The sequence below is a fragment of the Lepus europaeus genome, chromosome 23 (assembly GCF_033115175.1).
Source record: "Lepus europaeus isolate LE1 chromosome 23, mLepTim1.pri, whole genome shotgun sequence".
Taxonomy (NCBI): domain Eukaryota; kingdom Metazoa; phylum Chordata; class Mammalia; order Lagomorpha; family Leporidae; genus Lepus; species Lepus europaeus.
Window position 1 is genome coordinate 24,831,448 of NC_084849.1, and position 16,171 is coordinate 24,847,618.

The 16,171-nt window shown below is 50.1% G+C and overlaps 1 protein-coding gene across 5 annotated transcripts in view; it reads left to right on the top strand.

Annotated features, from left to right (window-relative positions):
• The window catches only part of DEPDC5 (DEP domain containing 5, GATOR1 subcomplex subunit), a 148,640-nt gene that overhangs the window by 77,262 nt on the left and 55,207 nt on the right, over positions 1-16,171 (top strand). For all 5 annotated transcript variants that reach the window (XM_062182725.1, XM_062182726.1, XM_062182728.1 and 2 more), the window contains exons 27-31: positions 1,409-1,569; positions 6,526-6,643; positions 7,743-7,910; positions 11,464-11,683; positions 13,007-13,140. In XM_062182725.1, the coding sequence (XP_062038709.1) occupies positions 1,409-1,569; positions 6,526-6,643; positions 7,743-7,910; positions 11,464-11,683; positions 13,007-13,140 (801 nt within the window). The remainder of the gene's footprint in view (positions 1-1,408; positions 1,570-6,525; positions 6,644-7,742; positions 7,911-11,463; positions 11,684-13,006; positions 13,141-16,171) is intronic.

Consider the following 16,171-nt stretch of genomic DNA (forward strand, 5'->3'; position numbering starts at 1 on the left):
CTGCCTCCCAGCCTCTGTTAACAGAAAGCTAGTTTGAAAGAAGGAGAGGGAGGATGGTGGTGATGTGACATAGCAGGTAAAGCTGCCGCCTGCAGTGCCGGCATCCCATATGGGTGCGAGTTCGAGTCTCAGTTGCTCCACTTCCTATCCAGCTCTCTGCTGTGGCCTGAGAAAGCCATAGAAGATGACCCAAGTGCTTGGGCCCCTGTGCCTGCATGGGAGACCCAGAAGAAGCTCCTGGCTCCTGGCTTCAGCCTGGCCCAGCTCTGGCCATTGTGGCCATTTGGAGAGTGAACCAGCAGGTGGAAGACCTCTTTTCTCTGTCTCTGCCTCTGCATCTCTGTAACTTTGCCTTTCAAACAAATAAATAAATCTTTAAAAAAAAAAAAAAAAGAGGGGTCAATGCTGTGGCACAGTGGGTAAAGCCACTGCCTGCAGTGCTGGCATCTCATATGAGCACTGGTTCGAGTCCTGGCTGCTCCACTTCCGATCCAGCTCTCTGCTATGGCTGGGTAAGTAGTAGAAGATGGCCAAAGCACTTGGGCCCCTGCACCCATGGGGGAGACCCGGAGGAAGCTTCTGGCTCCTAGCTTCAGATTGGCACAGCTCCAGCCATTGTGGCCATTTGGGGAGTGAACCAGTGGATGGAAGACCTCTCTTTCTCTCTCTCTCTGGCTCTAACTCTGCCTTTCAAATAAATAAGTAAATATTAAAAAAAAAAAAAAGTAGAATATGCAGGACTCAAACTGACACTCTGATATGGGATATGGGAATCCCAAGTGGTGGCTTAACTCTCTACACCACAGTGCCTACCCACTACTTTTTAAAAATGTTTATTTATTTGTTTATTTATTTGAGAGGCAGAGAGACTAGAGATAGAAAAAGAGAGCTCCCACCCATTGGCTCACTCCCCAAATGCCTGCAGTGGCCAAGGCTGGGCTGAGGCTAAAGCCAGGAGCCTGGAACTCTATCTGGGTCTTCCACATGGGTGGCAGGGGCCCAGATAGTTGGAACATCTGCTGCTTTCTTGGGCACATTAGCAAGTGGAGCAGCTGGGACTTGAACCAGCACTCACATGGGCTGCTGGTGTCACAGGTGGCAGCTTAACCCACTGTGCCACAATGGCATCTCCTAGAGGCAGGTGTCAAACCCCAATACTCTGGTATGGGACACGGGCATCTTAATCAGTGTCTTAGCTTCTAAGTTAAATGCCTCTCCCACCTGCCTCTTTACACTCCTTCAAACCATAATTTCTTCCAAACCTGGTTTGCAAATCGTTCGTTTTGTGAGCTGCCATCAAATGGTTATTTTGGGGATGAAGCAAAGGAGAGAGTGGAACTGGGGACTCGCTCGAAGGTCACTGCTCCCGGCCAAGCACATCCACGTGTGTGATCATCTGTCTTTGCAGGAGGGACGAGGAGGGCGTGCAGATGACGGCCCAGCAGGTGTTCGAAGAGTTCCTATGTCAGCGCCTCATGCAGGGCTACCAGATCATAGTGCAGCCCAAGGCCCAGAAGCCCAGCCCCGCTGCCCCACCCCCGCTGAGCAGCAGCCCCCTCTACAGCCGAGGCAAGTCTCTCTCCTGGGGCCGACACTTGTCTTTTCTGTTCAGTTTGTGCAAGTAAGGCTTCAAGATGGTAGGACAGAGATTAGGAGTACAGACATCCTTCAGTGTCTAGATTCCGCCTGCAGACACCATGGTTTCTCAAGTCCCTTTGTATACAGCATCGTATCTGCATGCATCCTCCCAAAAACTTTAAATCATCGCTACATTGCTTAGAGTACCCAACTCACTGTGAATACTAAGATAGTTGCTGTATTGTATTGGTTAGGGGATAATGAAGAGAGTAAAGCCTACATATGTTTAGTTCAGATGTCACTGTTTTTATCAATTTTGTTTAAGATTTATTGCTTATTTATTTGAAAGGGAAAGTGACAGAGAGAGAGAGAGATAGAGAGAGAGAGAGGGAGAGAGAGAGCTTCCATCAGCTGCAATGTCTGGGGCTTGTCCTGGCCAAAGGCAGGAGCCCAGGGCTCCATCCAGGTCTCCTATGTGGGTGGTAGGGGTCCAAGTACTTTCACTGGTTTTCCAGGCATATTAGCAGGAAGCTGGATTAGAAACAGAACAGTCAGGACTCAAACCAATGCTCCAATACAGGGTGCCAGTGTTGCAGGCAACAGCTTAGCCTTCTCTGCCACAACGCTGTCCCCTTTTCTAGGTATTTTTGATCCATGGTTAGTTGAATACATGGATGTAGAATCCACAGATAAAGTGAACTGACAGTAATTGTTTTCCAGGAAAGTGGTTTTTTTTTTCCCTCAATTTTACTTTTCATTGGAAATAGTCTTCATTAGGTGCAGATTTATCTTAAATACTCTAATTTGCAGCTTTCTTTTTAACAGAGAGGCTGTGACCAAGTCCAGGAATGGTACAACCTGGCTAAGACAACATATAGGAGTAGCAGGCAGCCAGGCCAGTCCTGAGCCGTCAGGGTATATAGTGAATATTCTAAACCCAGAAATGCACGTTAACTGTTCCCACTACAGTGCCTGGCACCCAGCAGGTTCTCAGATGGTCCCTAAACCTGAAGTTTACCCTTGGTTCTCCCCCTCCCCCTGCCGTGTCCTAGCCTCATCTTTCTCTCCTCCATCACTGAAGCTTAAGTGACTTGAAGCCAAGAGTGGGTCATCTGTTAGTGGCAGAGGCTGCGAAGTGGCCAAGAATCGGTGACACTAATAGAATGAGAGTCAGGCCGTGGGGAGCACTTCTGAAATAAGGCTAACAAAGAGAATTAAGCCTGGGTGCCTGGCATCAGAAAGCGGTCACCATTTCCTGGAACAAGCAATGCGCTGTCTTCGTCTCCTGCTAATAAGACTCCCACCCACTCATCGCCTCATTGCAAACCTCAGATTGTCTTCGGCTCCATTAAAGCCGCTCCTGCCAGAGCTATCAGAGAAGTGTGAACCTATTAGCAGGAGCTTAGTGGTCATGCAGTCTTTGAGGAAAAGCCTTTGGTGACATTTGTTGAATGCTGCCTTCTGGCCATACTCCAGACCCTACTAAATATTAACCTCTGTAAGTGCCAGGACTATTTCCGATTCATCTTTTTGTCTTCCATAAATGGAAGCCATGGTGGCTGACATGCAGCAGAATGGGCTGATATATAATATATATATATATATTAATTCATTCATTCATTCACCATTGAAGCCCCGCCTCTAGGAGGGATTTGTAGCACAGCAGGGAAAAACAACACTAGTTCAACTGTCAGAGAGAATGAGATGTTGTGATAAAGACTGAGGGGGAAAAAGCCAAGAGGCTGTGGGACCGACTAATCTGAGACTTGGTCTGGTCAGAAGTCTGAAGGGGGAGGCACAGCTTCCTTGAGAAGCGGACATTTGAACTCAGCCCTTGAGTGTGCACAGGGGTTGTGAGGAGAAGCAGTTAGGGATCGGGGGAGGCGTGGGAGTGGAAGAGAAGAGCATGCCGGGCAGAGGCCTCGGAGCAGGAGGTGTCATGATATTTCCTGAACTTCCCAAAGAAGGCCGGTGTGAGGGGGCTCAGGGAGTGAACCAGAGATGCCAGGAGACCCAGCCCTCGCAGGACTGTGTGTGTGGAAGGCTTTGTTCTCTATCCCACGTGCAGCCCTTGCTGTCGCCGGCTCCATCTGGGCTGCCCACTTGCTGTTCTCTGGAATAGCTGGCCAGTGTCCCTCAGGGGGGACACTGTTCCTCTAGCACCCAGTGCTGTTCCTGGATGATTTCATGAGCCTCGTGGTATAATAGGTTGGCCAGAGGCCACCTGCCCAACTGTACCCTTTGTGGTCATTTCTCTCCTTTGGTGAATTTAATCTGTCTTACTTCTGCAGTAACAGAAATGGAACTGTTGTGACAGTCACCAGAAAAGCTCAGTCGTTGTAGATTTATTGAAGGCCCAGTGAGGGCCAGGCCCTGTTCCAGCGGGGAGCAGAGAAGCAGCAGCCCTGCCCTCGGAGTGTGCGCAGGTTAAAACAGCTCACCCCGCGTGTACAGTTCCGTCACAGTTTGTGCTGTGCAGGCCACACCTGATTCAGAAGGTTACCGTCCCAGGCTCGATGTTTATGAACCGTATCCCGTGACATCGTTTGTTGCATCAGGGAAGGAAAGCGTGAACGGGGACATCCCCGAGTTACAGAAAACGGGGCCAGTGTGTGGTGCAACAGATTAAGCCACAGCCTACAGTGCCAGCATCCCATTTGGGCACCGACTGCTCCACTTCCTGATCCAGCTCTCTGCTAATGTGCCTGGGAAAGCAGCAGAGGATGGTCCAAGTCCCTGGGCACCTGCACTCACATGGGAGACCCAGAAGAAGCTCCAGGCTCCTGGCTTCAGCCTGGCACAGCTCTGGTCATCGTGGCTATTCAGGGAGTGAGGCAGCACATCGAAGATCTCTCTTTTTTCTCTTTGTTCTCCTTCTTTCTATAACTCTACTTTTCAAATTAATTAATTAAAGAAAATTGGGGCTGAGATCACACAGCTGGCAAATAGGAGAGCTGAGGTTTTGACCCCAGGCTCCGAGTCGATGCCCAGCCTCTTCCCCCATGGCTGGCTTGCTGCTCCCTGGGCACCATCTGAGAAATGTCTGCATTCACAGGGAAGATCCCATCAGCCTCTGCTGCCTCCCCTTCTCTTCTCCTGACCACTCCCATGCTGTCTGCCACTGCATGACTCGCGGAGCTGAAGGGCAGGCCTGCATCTCGTTCCTAGATCAAGGAAACCTTTGCTGGACTGTTATTCTTGGAGGCACAGTTTTTCACTCTCTTAGACGCTTGTCGTTTTCTTAGTCACTCATTGTCTTCCTCTTTCCTGAGTTCAGTTCAGCTCAACTCCTGTGTTTTGAAGACCGCCTCTGGCTTTGGCACCTTCTTAGATGCCATTGAAAATACAGAGATGAGCAACTGGGGCCCGACCCTACTCTTCATAAAGGCGTGAGAGACACTCACGAGCTACACGCAAGGAAGAATTCAGACTGCTGATTGACAGTTTCTTGGAGGAAGTGGCATCTGATGGTGACTTTAAACGAGCCATGGGATGTCAGTGCTGGCCCAGGAAGGGAAGGCAAAAGAAGCAGCCTGAGCAACTGTTTGGAGGAGGGAAACTGCTGCCCATTAATTGCTGTTCTTTAAGACTGCAATTTGGTGCAGCAGTGGCAGGTGTCATGGAAACACAGGCCAGGAAGCTGCTTTGGCTGCCCCGCTGGGGTAGGGCCTCAGATGCCAGGGCGGGCAGCTGGGGCTTGGTGGAGTGGCATTCCATTTTGGTCCCACAGTTGTCTCTTAGCCTATCAACACTTAGCCAAGAGCTTTCCTCCCTAGAAGAAGCATCAGGCTCAGCTCCGAGGCTGTTACCCACATATCGGTAGCAGGTTAAGGCTCCAGTCCACTGCTGGTTGGCTTAGTAACGGGAAAATACTCCATTTTCAGGACTTTTCCTCTTAATTTTATCTGAAAGGCAGAGAGAAATATATAGAGAGAGACCTTCCATCTGCTGATTCACTCAATCTGGTCTCCCATGTGGGTGGCAGGGACCTAAGTGCTTGAGTCATCACTCACCACCCTGCAGTGTATGCATTACCAGGAGGCTGGATTGCAAGTGGAGGAAGCAGGACTTGAACTAAACACCCCAACATGGGGTGCAGGTATCTCAAGTGTCTTTTTTTAAGATTTATTTATATGGGGCTGGTGCTGTGGTGTAGCAGGTTAAAGCCCCGGCCTGCAGCATCCCATATGGGTGCCAGTTTGAGTCCCAGCTGCTCCACTTCTGATCCAGCTCCCTGCTGATGCACCTAGGAAAGCAGAGGAAGATGGCCCAAGTAGTTGGGTCCCTACACCCACATGGGAGACCTGGAAGAAGCTCCTGGCTCCTGGCTTCGGATCAGGTCATCTTCAGCTGTTGCGGCCAGTTAGGGAGTGAACCAGTGGATGGAAGACCTCTGTCTTTCTGTCTCTCCTTCTCTCTCTCTGTGAAACTGACTTTCAAAGAGTCACATAGAGAGAGGGAGAGACAGAGAGAGAGAGTTTCCATCCACTGATTCATTCCCTAGATGGCTGCAATGGCTGGTGCTGGGCCAGGCCACAGCCAGGAGCTGGGAGCTTCTTCCAGGTCCTCCATGTGTTTGGCAGAGGCCCAAGCACTTGGGCCATCTTCCTCTGCTTTTCCCAGGACATTATCAGGGAGCTGGATTAGAAGTGGAGCAGCACAAGCAGCCCCCGTATGGGATGCTGATGTCGCAGGCAGCGGCTTTATCTGCTTTGCCACAATGCTGGCCCCCACAACTGACATCTTAACAGCTGCACGAAACACTTGGCACAAGACTTTTTTTTTTTTTTTTAATCAAGCATAACTTTCATCATTAAGCTGCCCCTGAAGAGAAAATGATGTCATCTCTTCGGCTTCTCTCTTACTGAATGTGTATGGATGAGAACTAATTGCCTGTTGTAGGAACATGCTCAACTCAATGGAGGAAATTGTTTGTTTCCCTACTAGGCCTTGTGTCTCGGAACCGCCCTGAAGAGGAAGACCAGTATTGGCTGAGTATGGGCAGAACTTTCCACAAAGTGACGCTAAAGGACAAGATGATCACGGTGACACGGTACCTCCCCAAGTGAGTCCTGGGATGGTCAAGGTTTTCAGTTCCTGTCCCAAGTTACGTCCACGTACTAAATTATGTGGAAAGCACATAATCCAAATTGGGGAAGCTGAGTGGTTGGTTTCCATCTGGAGTTTTTGTTTTCTAGGGTTATTTCAGGGTGATAGCCACCCAGTTCCGGAAGGCACTGGTTCGGTGTCTGCTGTTAGCATGATTCATAATGGCAAGCCAGTTAAACTGAAGAATGTGAGGGGAAAAGAATGGAAAGGTTTAAGAAGTTCCAAGAAATTTCCCTTTCAGTCCCCTGGGATGAACTGGTTCCTGCAACTGAGTGTCAAATGCCAAGGATGGTGCAAAGTGTAACAAGACAGAAAAGATAAGACACAAATTGGGAGGAAAGCTCTTTAAAAACACACAAAAAAATTACTTACTTAAAAGACAGAGTGATAGAAAGACAAGGCCTCCATCCACTGGTTCCCTCCCCAGTTGCTCACAACAGCCAGGGCTAGGCCAGGTGGAAGCCAGGAGTTAGGAGCTCCACCTGGGTCTTTCACATCAGGGACCCTACTGCTTTGAACCATCATCTGTTCCTTCCAGGTGCGTTAGCAGGAAGCTGGCTCAGAAGCAGAGTTGGGGGCCGGCATTATGGTATAGTGGTTAAGCTGCCACTTATGAAGCCGACATTCCATATGGATGCCATATCTAGTTCAAGTCCCAGCTGCTCCACTTCCAATCCAGCTCCCTGCTAGGGGCATGGGAAAAGCAGCAGAGGATGGCCCAAGTGCATGGACCCCTGCTACCTATAGAAGAAGCTCCAAGTTCCTGGCTTTGGCCTGCCCCAGCCCTGGCCGTTGCAGCCATTTGGGGAGTGAACCAGTGAATGGAAGATCTCTCTCCCTCTCCCTCTCTCTCTCTCTCTCTCTCTTTCTCTCTGTAGCTCTTTCAAATATTAAGTAAATAAATCTTTAAAAAAAACAAAAATGTGGGATGTGGGACTTGATCCCAAACTATCCAGCATGGGATGTGTGTCTCAAATGGTGGTTAACCTGCTGTGCCATAGCAGCCAACCTAGCATTCTCTTTTCAATGTCTGGCATGCCTTCCTTTGTTTCCAGGTACCCTTATGAATCCGCCCAGATCCACTACACATACAGCCTCTGCCCCTCCCATTCGGACTCGGAGTTTGTCTCCTGCTGGGTGGAGTTCTCCCACGAGCGGCTGGAGGAGTACAAGTGGAATTACTTGGATCAGTACATCTGCTCTGCTGGCTCCGAGGACTTCAGGTCAGAGAGCAGGCTGTGGCCTTCCATCCTTGCTGCCTGGGACGAGCGCATTTCTTAGCATGCGTGTCCTTTTCCAGTGATGAAATGATGTCTGTTTTAGAAGAAAAGAAACATGGAAGAACAAAACCCCCCCTGCATTTGGGTTAAAAGCTTGGTGCTGAGCTGGGTGGTGGCGATGATCGCACCACACTGTGAACGCACTGAACGCCCCTGAGGTGCAGCAGGGTGGGTGGCCTCTGATGCAAGCGTGAGCACAGATCGGGTTCTCACTTTTTTTTTTTTTTTTTTTTGACAGGCAGAGTGGACAGTGAGAGAGAGACAGAGAGAAAGGTCTTCCTTTGCCGTTGGTTCACCCTCCAATGGCCGCCGCGGTAGCGCGCTGCGGCCGGCGCACTGCACTGTTCCGATGGCAGGAGCCAGGTGCTTCTCCTGGTCTCCCATGGGGTGCAGAGCCCAAGAACTTGGGCCATCCTCCACTGCACTCCCTGGCCACAGCAGAGAGCTGGCCTGGAAGAGGGGCAACCGGGACAGGATCGGTGCCCTGACCGGGACTAGAACCTGGTGTGCTGGCGCCGCAAGGCGGAAGATTAGCCTATTGAGCCACGGCGCCGGCCTTTTTTTTTTTTTTTTTTTTTTTAATTTTTTGACAGGCAGAGTGGACAGTGAGAGAGAGACAGAGAGAAAGGTCTATGGTTCTCACTGTTTTTGACAACTCAGCTGGTATCGTTTGGTCTCTCTCTCTCTTTTTTAAAAATTTATTTATTTATTTATTTATTATGCCAAAGAAGCCGTTTATTTAAGGAATACAAACTTAATGCATTTCTTAAGTACAACTTTAGGAATACAGTGATTCACACCCACCCTCCCACCTTTCTTCCTCCTTCCTCTCCCATACTAAGTAAAAAGTTCAATAATTTGCACGGAAAAAAAAAACAAACTGTTCCTTAACAGTTGAGACAAGGGCTGTTCAAAGTCATTGCATTTAGAAGTTAATTTCTCTTCTTTCTTTCTTTCTTTTTTTTTTTTAGAAACTCAACTTTAAAGAAGCACCCAAAAATGATACATCTTTTGCAATCACTTAGATGTAACTATAACTTATGAGACATAAGAATATCCTCCACTTAATACATTAAAATGAAATAAATCTTTGAGTACAAGTTTTACTGTTAACTCTCATAATACAACTCTTTGAGGACAGAGGTCCTGAATGGGAAGTTAGTGTACAGTGAGTCCTGTTGTTAATTTAACAATTAACACTTTTAATGTATGACGTCAGTGATCACCCAAGGCTCTTGACATGAGCTACCTAGGCTATGGAAGCCTTTTGAGTCCATAGACTCCATCAGTATTTAGACAAGGCCATAAGCAAAGTGGACGTTCTCTCCTCCCTTCAGAGAAAAATACATCCTTCTTTTTTTTATTAGAAAGCTTTTATATAATGAATATAAATTTCATAGGAACAACTTTAGGAATATAGCAGTTATTTCCTCATACCCGCCCTCCCACACCCAAATCATCCCACCTCCTATTCCCTCTCTCATCCCATTCTTCATTAAGATTCATTTTTAATGATATATTTTTTTTTGACAGGCAGAGTTAGATAGTGAGAGAAAGAGAGACAGAGAGAAAGGTCTTCCTTCCGTTGGTCTCCCCAGATGGCCGCTATGGCCGGCACGCTGCGCTGATCTGAAGCCAGGAGCCAGGTGCTTCCTCCTGGTCTCCCATGCAGGTGCAGAGCCCAAGGACTTGGGCCATCCTCCACTGCCTTCCCAGGCCACAGCAGAGAGCTGGACTGGAAGAGGAGCAACCGGGACAGAGCCGGCACCCCAACCGGGACTAGAATCCCGGGTGCCAGTGCCGCAGGCGGAGGATTAGCCTAGTGAGCCACTGCGCCAGCCTTTAATTATCTTTATATACAGAAGATCAACTCTATACTAAGTAAAGATTTCAACAGTTTGCACCCACACAGACACACAAAGTATAAAGTACTGTTTGAAGACTAGCTGTACCATTAATTCTCATAGTACAACACGTTAAGGACAGAGGTCCTACATGGGGAGCAAGTGCACAGTGACTCCTGTTGTTGATTTTTTTTTTTTGGGGGGGGGGGGACAGGCAGAGTTAGACAGTGAGAGAGAGAGAGACAGAGAGAAAGGTCTTCCTTCCGCTGGTTCACCCCCAAATGGCCGACATGGCTGGTGTGCCGCGCCAAACTGAAGCCAGGAGCCAGGTGCTTCCTCCTGGTCTCCCACGTGGGTGCAGGGCCCAAGCACTTGGACCATCCTCCACTGCACTCCCGGGCCACAGCAGAGAGCTGGACTGGAAGAGGAGCAACTGGGACAGAACCGGCACCCCAACCAGGACTAGAACCTGGAGTGTCGGCGCCGCAGGCTGAGGATTAGCCTAGTGAGCCGTGACGCTGGCTTTTTTTTTTTTTTTAAAGATTTTATTTATTTATTTGGAAGTCAGAGTTACACAGAGAGAGGAGAGGCAGAGAGAGAGAGATCTTCCATCCAATAGTTCACTCCTTAGTTGGCCTCAAGGCTGGAGCTGCACAGATCCGAAGCCAGGATCCAGGAGCTTCTTCCAGGTCTCCCATGTGGGTACAGGGGCCCAAGGCCTTGGGCCATCTTCTACTGCTTTCCCAGGCTATGGCAGAGAGCTGGATCAGAAATGGATCTTGAACCAGCGCCCATTTGGGATGTTGGTGCTTCAGGCCAGGGCATTAACCCACTGTGCCACAGTGCCGGCCCCTCCTGTTGTTGATTTAACAGTTGACACTCTTACTTATGATGTCAGTAATCTCCCAAGTCTCTTGTTATGAGCTGCCTAGGCTACGGAAGCCTTTTGAGTCCACAAACTTCGTCAGTATTTGGACAGGGCCATAACCAAAGTGGAAGCTCTCTCCTCCCTTCAGAGAACGATACCTCCTTCTTTGATGGCCCCTTTTTTCCCCTGGGATCTCCCTCACAGAGCTCTTTCATGTAGGACATTTTTTGCCACAGTGTCTTGGCTTTCCATGCCTGAAATGCTCTTGTGGGCTTTTCAGCTAGGGTATCTCATTTTTGATTCTCAATATTTATGCAAGATTTATGGTAATATAAAGCCACAGTGTCATTGGACCCAGGTCCTGGGTACACAGAAGCATCCTGACCTCCTGAGATTCTTCAAGACTTGTTTTTTTTTTTTTTTTTTTAAAGATTTATTTATTTACTTGAAAGTTAGTTACATCTTCTAGCCACTGGTTCACTCCCTAGTTGGCCACAAAAATGGCCAATGGTGGGCCAGGCCAAAGCCAGGAACCAGGAGTTTCTTCTGGGTCTCCCATGCAGGTGCAGGGCCCAAGGATTTGGGCCATCTTCCACTGCTTTCCCAGGCCACAGCAGAGAGCTGGATTGGAAGAGGAGCAGCTGGGACTTGAACCAGTGCTCATATGGGATGCTGGTGCTGCAGGTGGTGGCTTAGCCCACTATGTCACAGCGCTGGCCCAGGGAGTGCTTTTTTTGAATCTGCTGTTTCTGACCGCCCCCGTGATCTCCTTGGCCCTCCGCAGCTTAATTGAGTCTCTGAAGTTCTGGAGGACCCGCTTCCTGCTGCTGCCAGCCTGCGTCACTGCCACCAAGCGTATCACGGAAGGCGAGGCCCACTGTGACATCTATGGGGACAGGCCCCGGGCGGACGAGGACGAGTGGCAGCTCCTGGACGGCTTTATCCGCTTTGTGGAGGGCTTGAACCGGATCCGCCGGCGGCACCGCTCGGATCGCATGATGCGGGTGAGGGCTCCCCGGGCTCCTTGGGGACCGGGTCTGGTTGGGAGGCGGGGTCTGCTTCCTCCTCTCTCAGAGGCCTCTCACTGGCCAGTTTATTTACACTGCAGCTGCCCAACATTGTTCTTAAATCCATAACAGGGTGTTCCCCACTGCAGGGTGAAGGGGGCTGGAGAGGGATGACTGGGCGGGGCTGCCCCTCTGTAGCTGAGGACATAGCACCTTGTGTGCTCGCCACCTGGGACCCAGCGTCCACACTGCGGCTTGTGTGACGCGCTGCTGACTCCGCAGATGGAAACCCTCTCAGGAGCTAACAGCAACGGCCCTTCCTTACTCCGAGGTCACCTTGATTTCCTGTATCCCTAGGCGTTCATGTCAGCCACGCGGTACCCAGTGGGGAGACTGATGCCCCTGGGGGTTGTGGGGTATGTCTGAGGCTGCCCAGCCACTAAGGGGAAGATCTGAGATTCAGCATGGTTTTGCTGTGTTTTTTAATTAACATAGTAATATGATTGACCTGAGAGAGAACATGAATGTACAGGTCTGTGAAGTTTAGCAAACCTGTAGGTCCAGCAACCACCACTAGGATCAGGATATAGAAGAGTCCGCTCCCTTCAAAAACACTGCTTCTTACTACCGTTATGTTTGCCCTGTCTGGAATCCCCGGCAGCCACTCCCTGTCCACCGTCACTCAGCTTTTGTGTCTTCCTGGTGTCTCAAACATGGAATCACATACCACGTGACCTTCCAAAGGCCGCCTGCTTGCACTCAGCGTGATGCTTTGGGATCCCTCCACGTTGTGTCAATCAGTAGTTCATTCTTTTTGGTCACTGGGTAGCATTCCATCATCAGCTGTGTTTTTATTTTTTTGTGTTTAACCTCAAGTTCAGGGTTCTCCCTCCCAACCCCCCGCATGCCAGCTGCCTTTTGTATGCAGCGTCACTCATGATTAGAAACATTCCCTGCAGAGTTTGTATACCGGAAAGAACTTTGATTTTGAAGTGAGGCAACTGGAATTCAAATTCCAGCTGCAGCAGGATTTGGGGTAAGTTGGGAAAGCTTTCTGAGCCTCAGGTTCTTCTGTAAATTGTACTTACCTGACAGAGCTGCGGTGAAGGGGAAATGTGTTGATGCCCGAGGTAGTTGCAGTCTCGCAGGTACCTGGGGCCTTCAGTGTGAGTGTGAAGGAGCACCGAGAACCCATGTCCCTCGGCTCCGTTTGCTGGTTTCCCAGGGCCCGAAGACGCAGCAGCAGGTGCTCAGGCGAGAGTGGCGTCCCCTGAGAGAGCCCTCTCAGCCTGATGGCCTCGTCTCTCTTCTCTGCTTTAGAAAGGGGCCGCCATGAAGGGCTTACAGATGACCGGGCCCATTCCCACACACTCCCTGGAGTCGGCGGGGCCCCCTGTCGGGAAGAAGGGAGCCTCAGCTCTGTCCGCCCTGCTGGAGATGGAGGCCAGCCAGAAGTAAGTATCCGTGTGGAGACTCACTGGTCCCTCCCACCCCTCCCCCAGGGCCCTGCTGCTGTGAGCTGGGCAACACAGTTTCCATCCGCAGGGAGCTTGCAATGAGGAGGGTAGTGACCGGAAAAGAAAACCAATGCCTGCGGAGTGTCCACTAACATGGAACAGGCCGCTAGCTCTAAGCTTGTAGTCTGGGGCCCAATTTAAATTACAGACACATCCAGTTTGGCCCACACAGTGTTTTTTTTCTGTTGTTTTTATATCTATCTGTCTATCTATCTGGAAGGTTAGAGAGAGAGAGAGAAAGAGACAGAGCTTTCATCTACCGAGTCACTCTCTAAATGGCCACAACCGCCAGATCTGAGCCACACCAAAGCCCAGAGCCAGGAACTCCATCCTGGTCTCTCACATGGTTGGCAGGGCCAGGGGTCCAAGTATTTAGGTCATCTTTCACTGCCTTCCTTGGCACATCAGTGGGAAGTAGAGTAGCTGGGACTCGAAACAGGCACTGTGATGTGGCTTGCTGGTGTGCCAAGTTGCTGCCTGATAATACCAGCTCCTCTTTGTGTGCTATTTTTTTAATCACTTAAAAAATGTATTTATTTATTTAGTCAGTGTATTTGAAAGGTAGAGAGACAGCACTCTCATCCGCTAACTCACTCCGTCGATGCGTGTAACAATCAGGCCTGGGCCAAGGTCAAAGCCAGAAGCTTTGCACTCACTCGTTCTTGGTCTCCAGTGAGGGTGCAGGGACCCCAGTACTTGAGCTATCCCATGCCACCTCCCAGGGTGTACACTAACAGGAAGGTAGAAATGAGTGGAGCTGAGGCCAAACCCCGGCGCTGAGGTGTGGGCTGTGGTGTTCTAAGCAGCATCTCACTGCTGTGCCACTCTTACCCCACGGAGTGTTTTTAAAAGTCTAAGCCAGGGGGCCAGTGCTGTGGTGTAGCAGGTAGAGCTGCCCCCTGCCCTGCCAGCATCCCATGTAGGTGCTGGTTCCAGACCAAGCTGCTCCAGTTCCTATCCAGCTCCCTGCTATGGCCTGGGAAAGCAGTAAAAGATGGCCCAAGTGCTTGGGCCTCTGCATCCATGTGGGAGACCTGGAAGAAGCTCCTGGCTCCTGGCTTCAGATCTGCCCAGTTTCGGTCATTGTGGCCATTTGGGGAGTAAACCAGCGGATGGAAGACCTCTCTCTCTCTCTCTCTGCCTCTGCCTTTCAAATAAATAAGTCTTTGGAGAAAAAAAAATTCTTAAAAAAATTTTTTTTGTACCAGGCTCTGGCATTCTGGCATAGCAAGTTAAGCTGTCATTTGCAATGCTGACATACCCTATCAGAGTGCTGATTTGAGTCCCAGTTACTCTGCTTCTGATCCAGCTTCCTGCTAATGCACCTGGGAAAACAATGCATGATGGCCCAAGTGCTTTGGTCCCCTGCCACCTAAGTGGGAGATCAGGATGGAGTTCCTGGCTCCTGGCTCATCTCTGGCTGATGTGACCATTTGGGGAGTGAATCAGCAGATGGAAAAAACTCCCTTTCTCTGTCTGACACTCCCTCACTCTGTCACTCTGCCTGTTAAATAAATACTTTTTTTTTTTTTTTTTGACAGAGTGGATAGTGAGAGAGAGAGACAGAGAGGAAGGTCTTCCTTTTTGCCATTGGTTCACCCTCCACTGGCCGCTGTGGCCGGCACATCGCACTGATCCGAAGCCAGGAGCCAGGTGCTTCTCCTGGTCTCCCATGCGGGTGCAGGGCCCAAGAACTTGGGCCATCCTCCACTGCCTTCCCGGGCCATAGCAGAGAGCTGGCCTGGAAGAGGGGCAACCGGGATAGAATCCGGCACCCCAACCGGGACTAGAACCCGGTGTGCTGGCACCACAAGGCGGAGGATTAGCCTGTTAAGCCACGGCGCCAGCCCATAAGTTTTTTTTAAAAATGTATTTCATTAATCTGAAAGGCAGAGTTACTGAGAGGACAGAGAGATCTAGCCACTGGTTCACTCCCCAAATGGCCACCAACAGCCTGGGGTGGGTCAGCCCAAAGCTGAGAGCCTGAAACTCCATCCAGGTCTCCCATGTGGGTGGCAGGGGTCCAAGCACTTAGGGCATCTTCTGCTGCTTTCCTTGGTACATTAGCAGGGAGCTAATATAGATTGGAAGTGGAGCAACCAGTGCCCAAACCAGAGCTCATATGGGGTGCCAGCATTACAGGCAGTGGCTTAACCCACTGCACCACAGCAAATAAATAAAAAATACTTTAAAAATACACACACACACACACAACACACACACATAAATAGATTTGAGCCAAATTTTTTGATGTGAAGATTTCACATCACAAAATCTGGATTTTGAATTCTTTACATGAAAAAACATATGTAACATGATGTCTGATTATGTTATAAACGTATAGATTAGTATACATATAATATGGGTCATAAATATGAAGTGATATTATATCTAGCTTTGCTTGAAGTAGCAGAGGGAGCTAACCCAGGGTCCACATTCATACCCAGCTATGGTGGGTGGGCACTTTAGAAGGCGCACGTGCCGCTGGCTCACCCCGGCCTCAGATTTGCACTCTTGCTCATGCTGCTGGGCCAGCTTCTCTAGGCCTTTGGGTGTGCGACTTCTTTCTAAACTGTAAGTGCTACTGGTGGCAGTAGACCCGTGGGACCATAGCTTGCTTGGCAGGCAGGGAAAAGGTCGCAGGAGGTGAGTCTTAAGTTGGCACATACCCTTGCACGGGTTGGACCTGCCTCAGCCGTACCAGCTCTGCTCACCGTCCCGGCTAGATCAGGTTCCCGTCTGTGCTTGCCAGCACGCCAGGCTCACGCCCAGCAGAGAGTGCACTCTTATCCCACCACGGGCCCCAGGAGCTGATTGGCTCGCCTTCCCCCAGACTCGCCCGGAGGTTGTGCATGGCGTGCTGGCACGCAGCAGGTGCATATGGGTATTTATCGAATGATGGAGGACAAGGACGCTTCAGTCGGTGCAGACCGGGGGTGAGCGTGTTAGGGCAGACTCGACCTGGTCC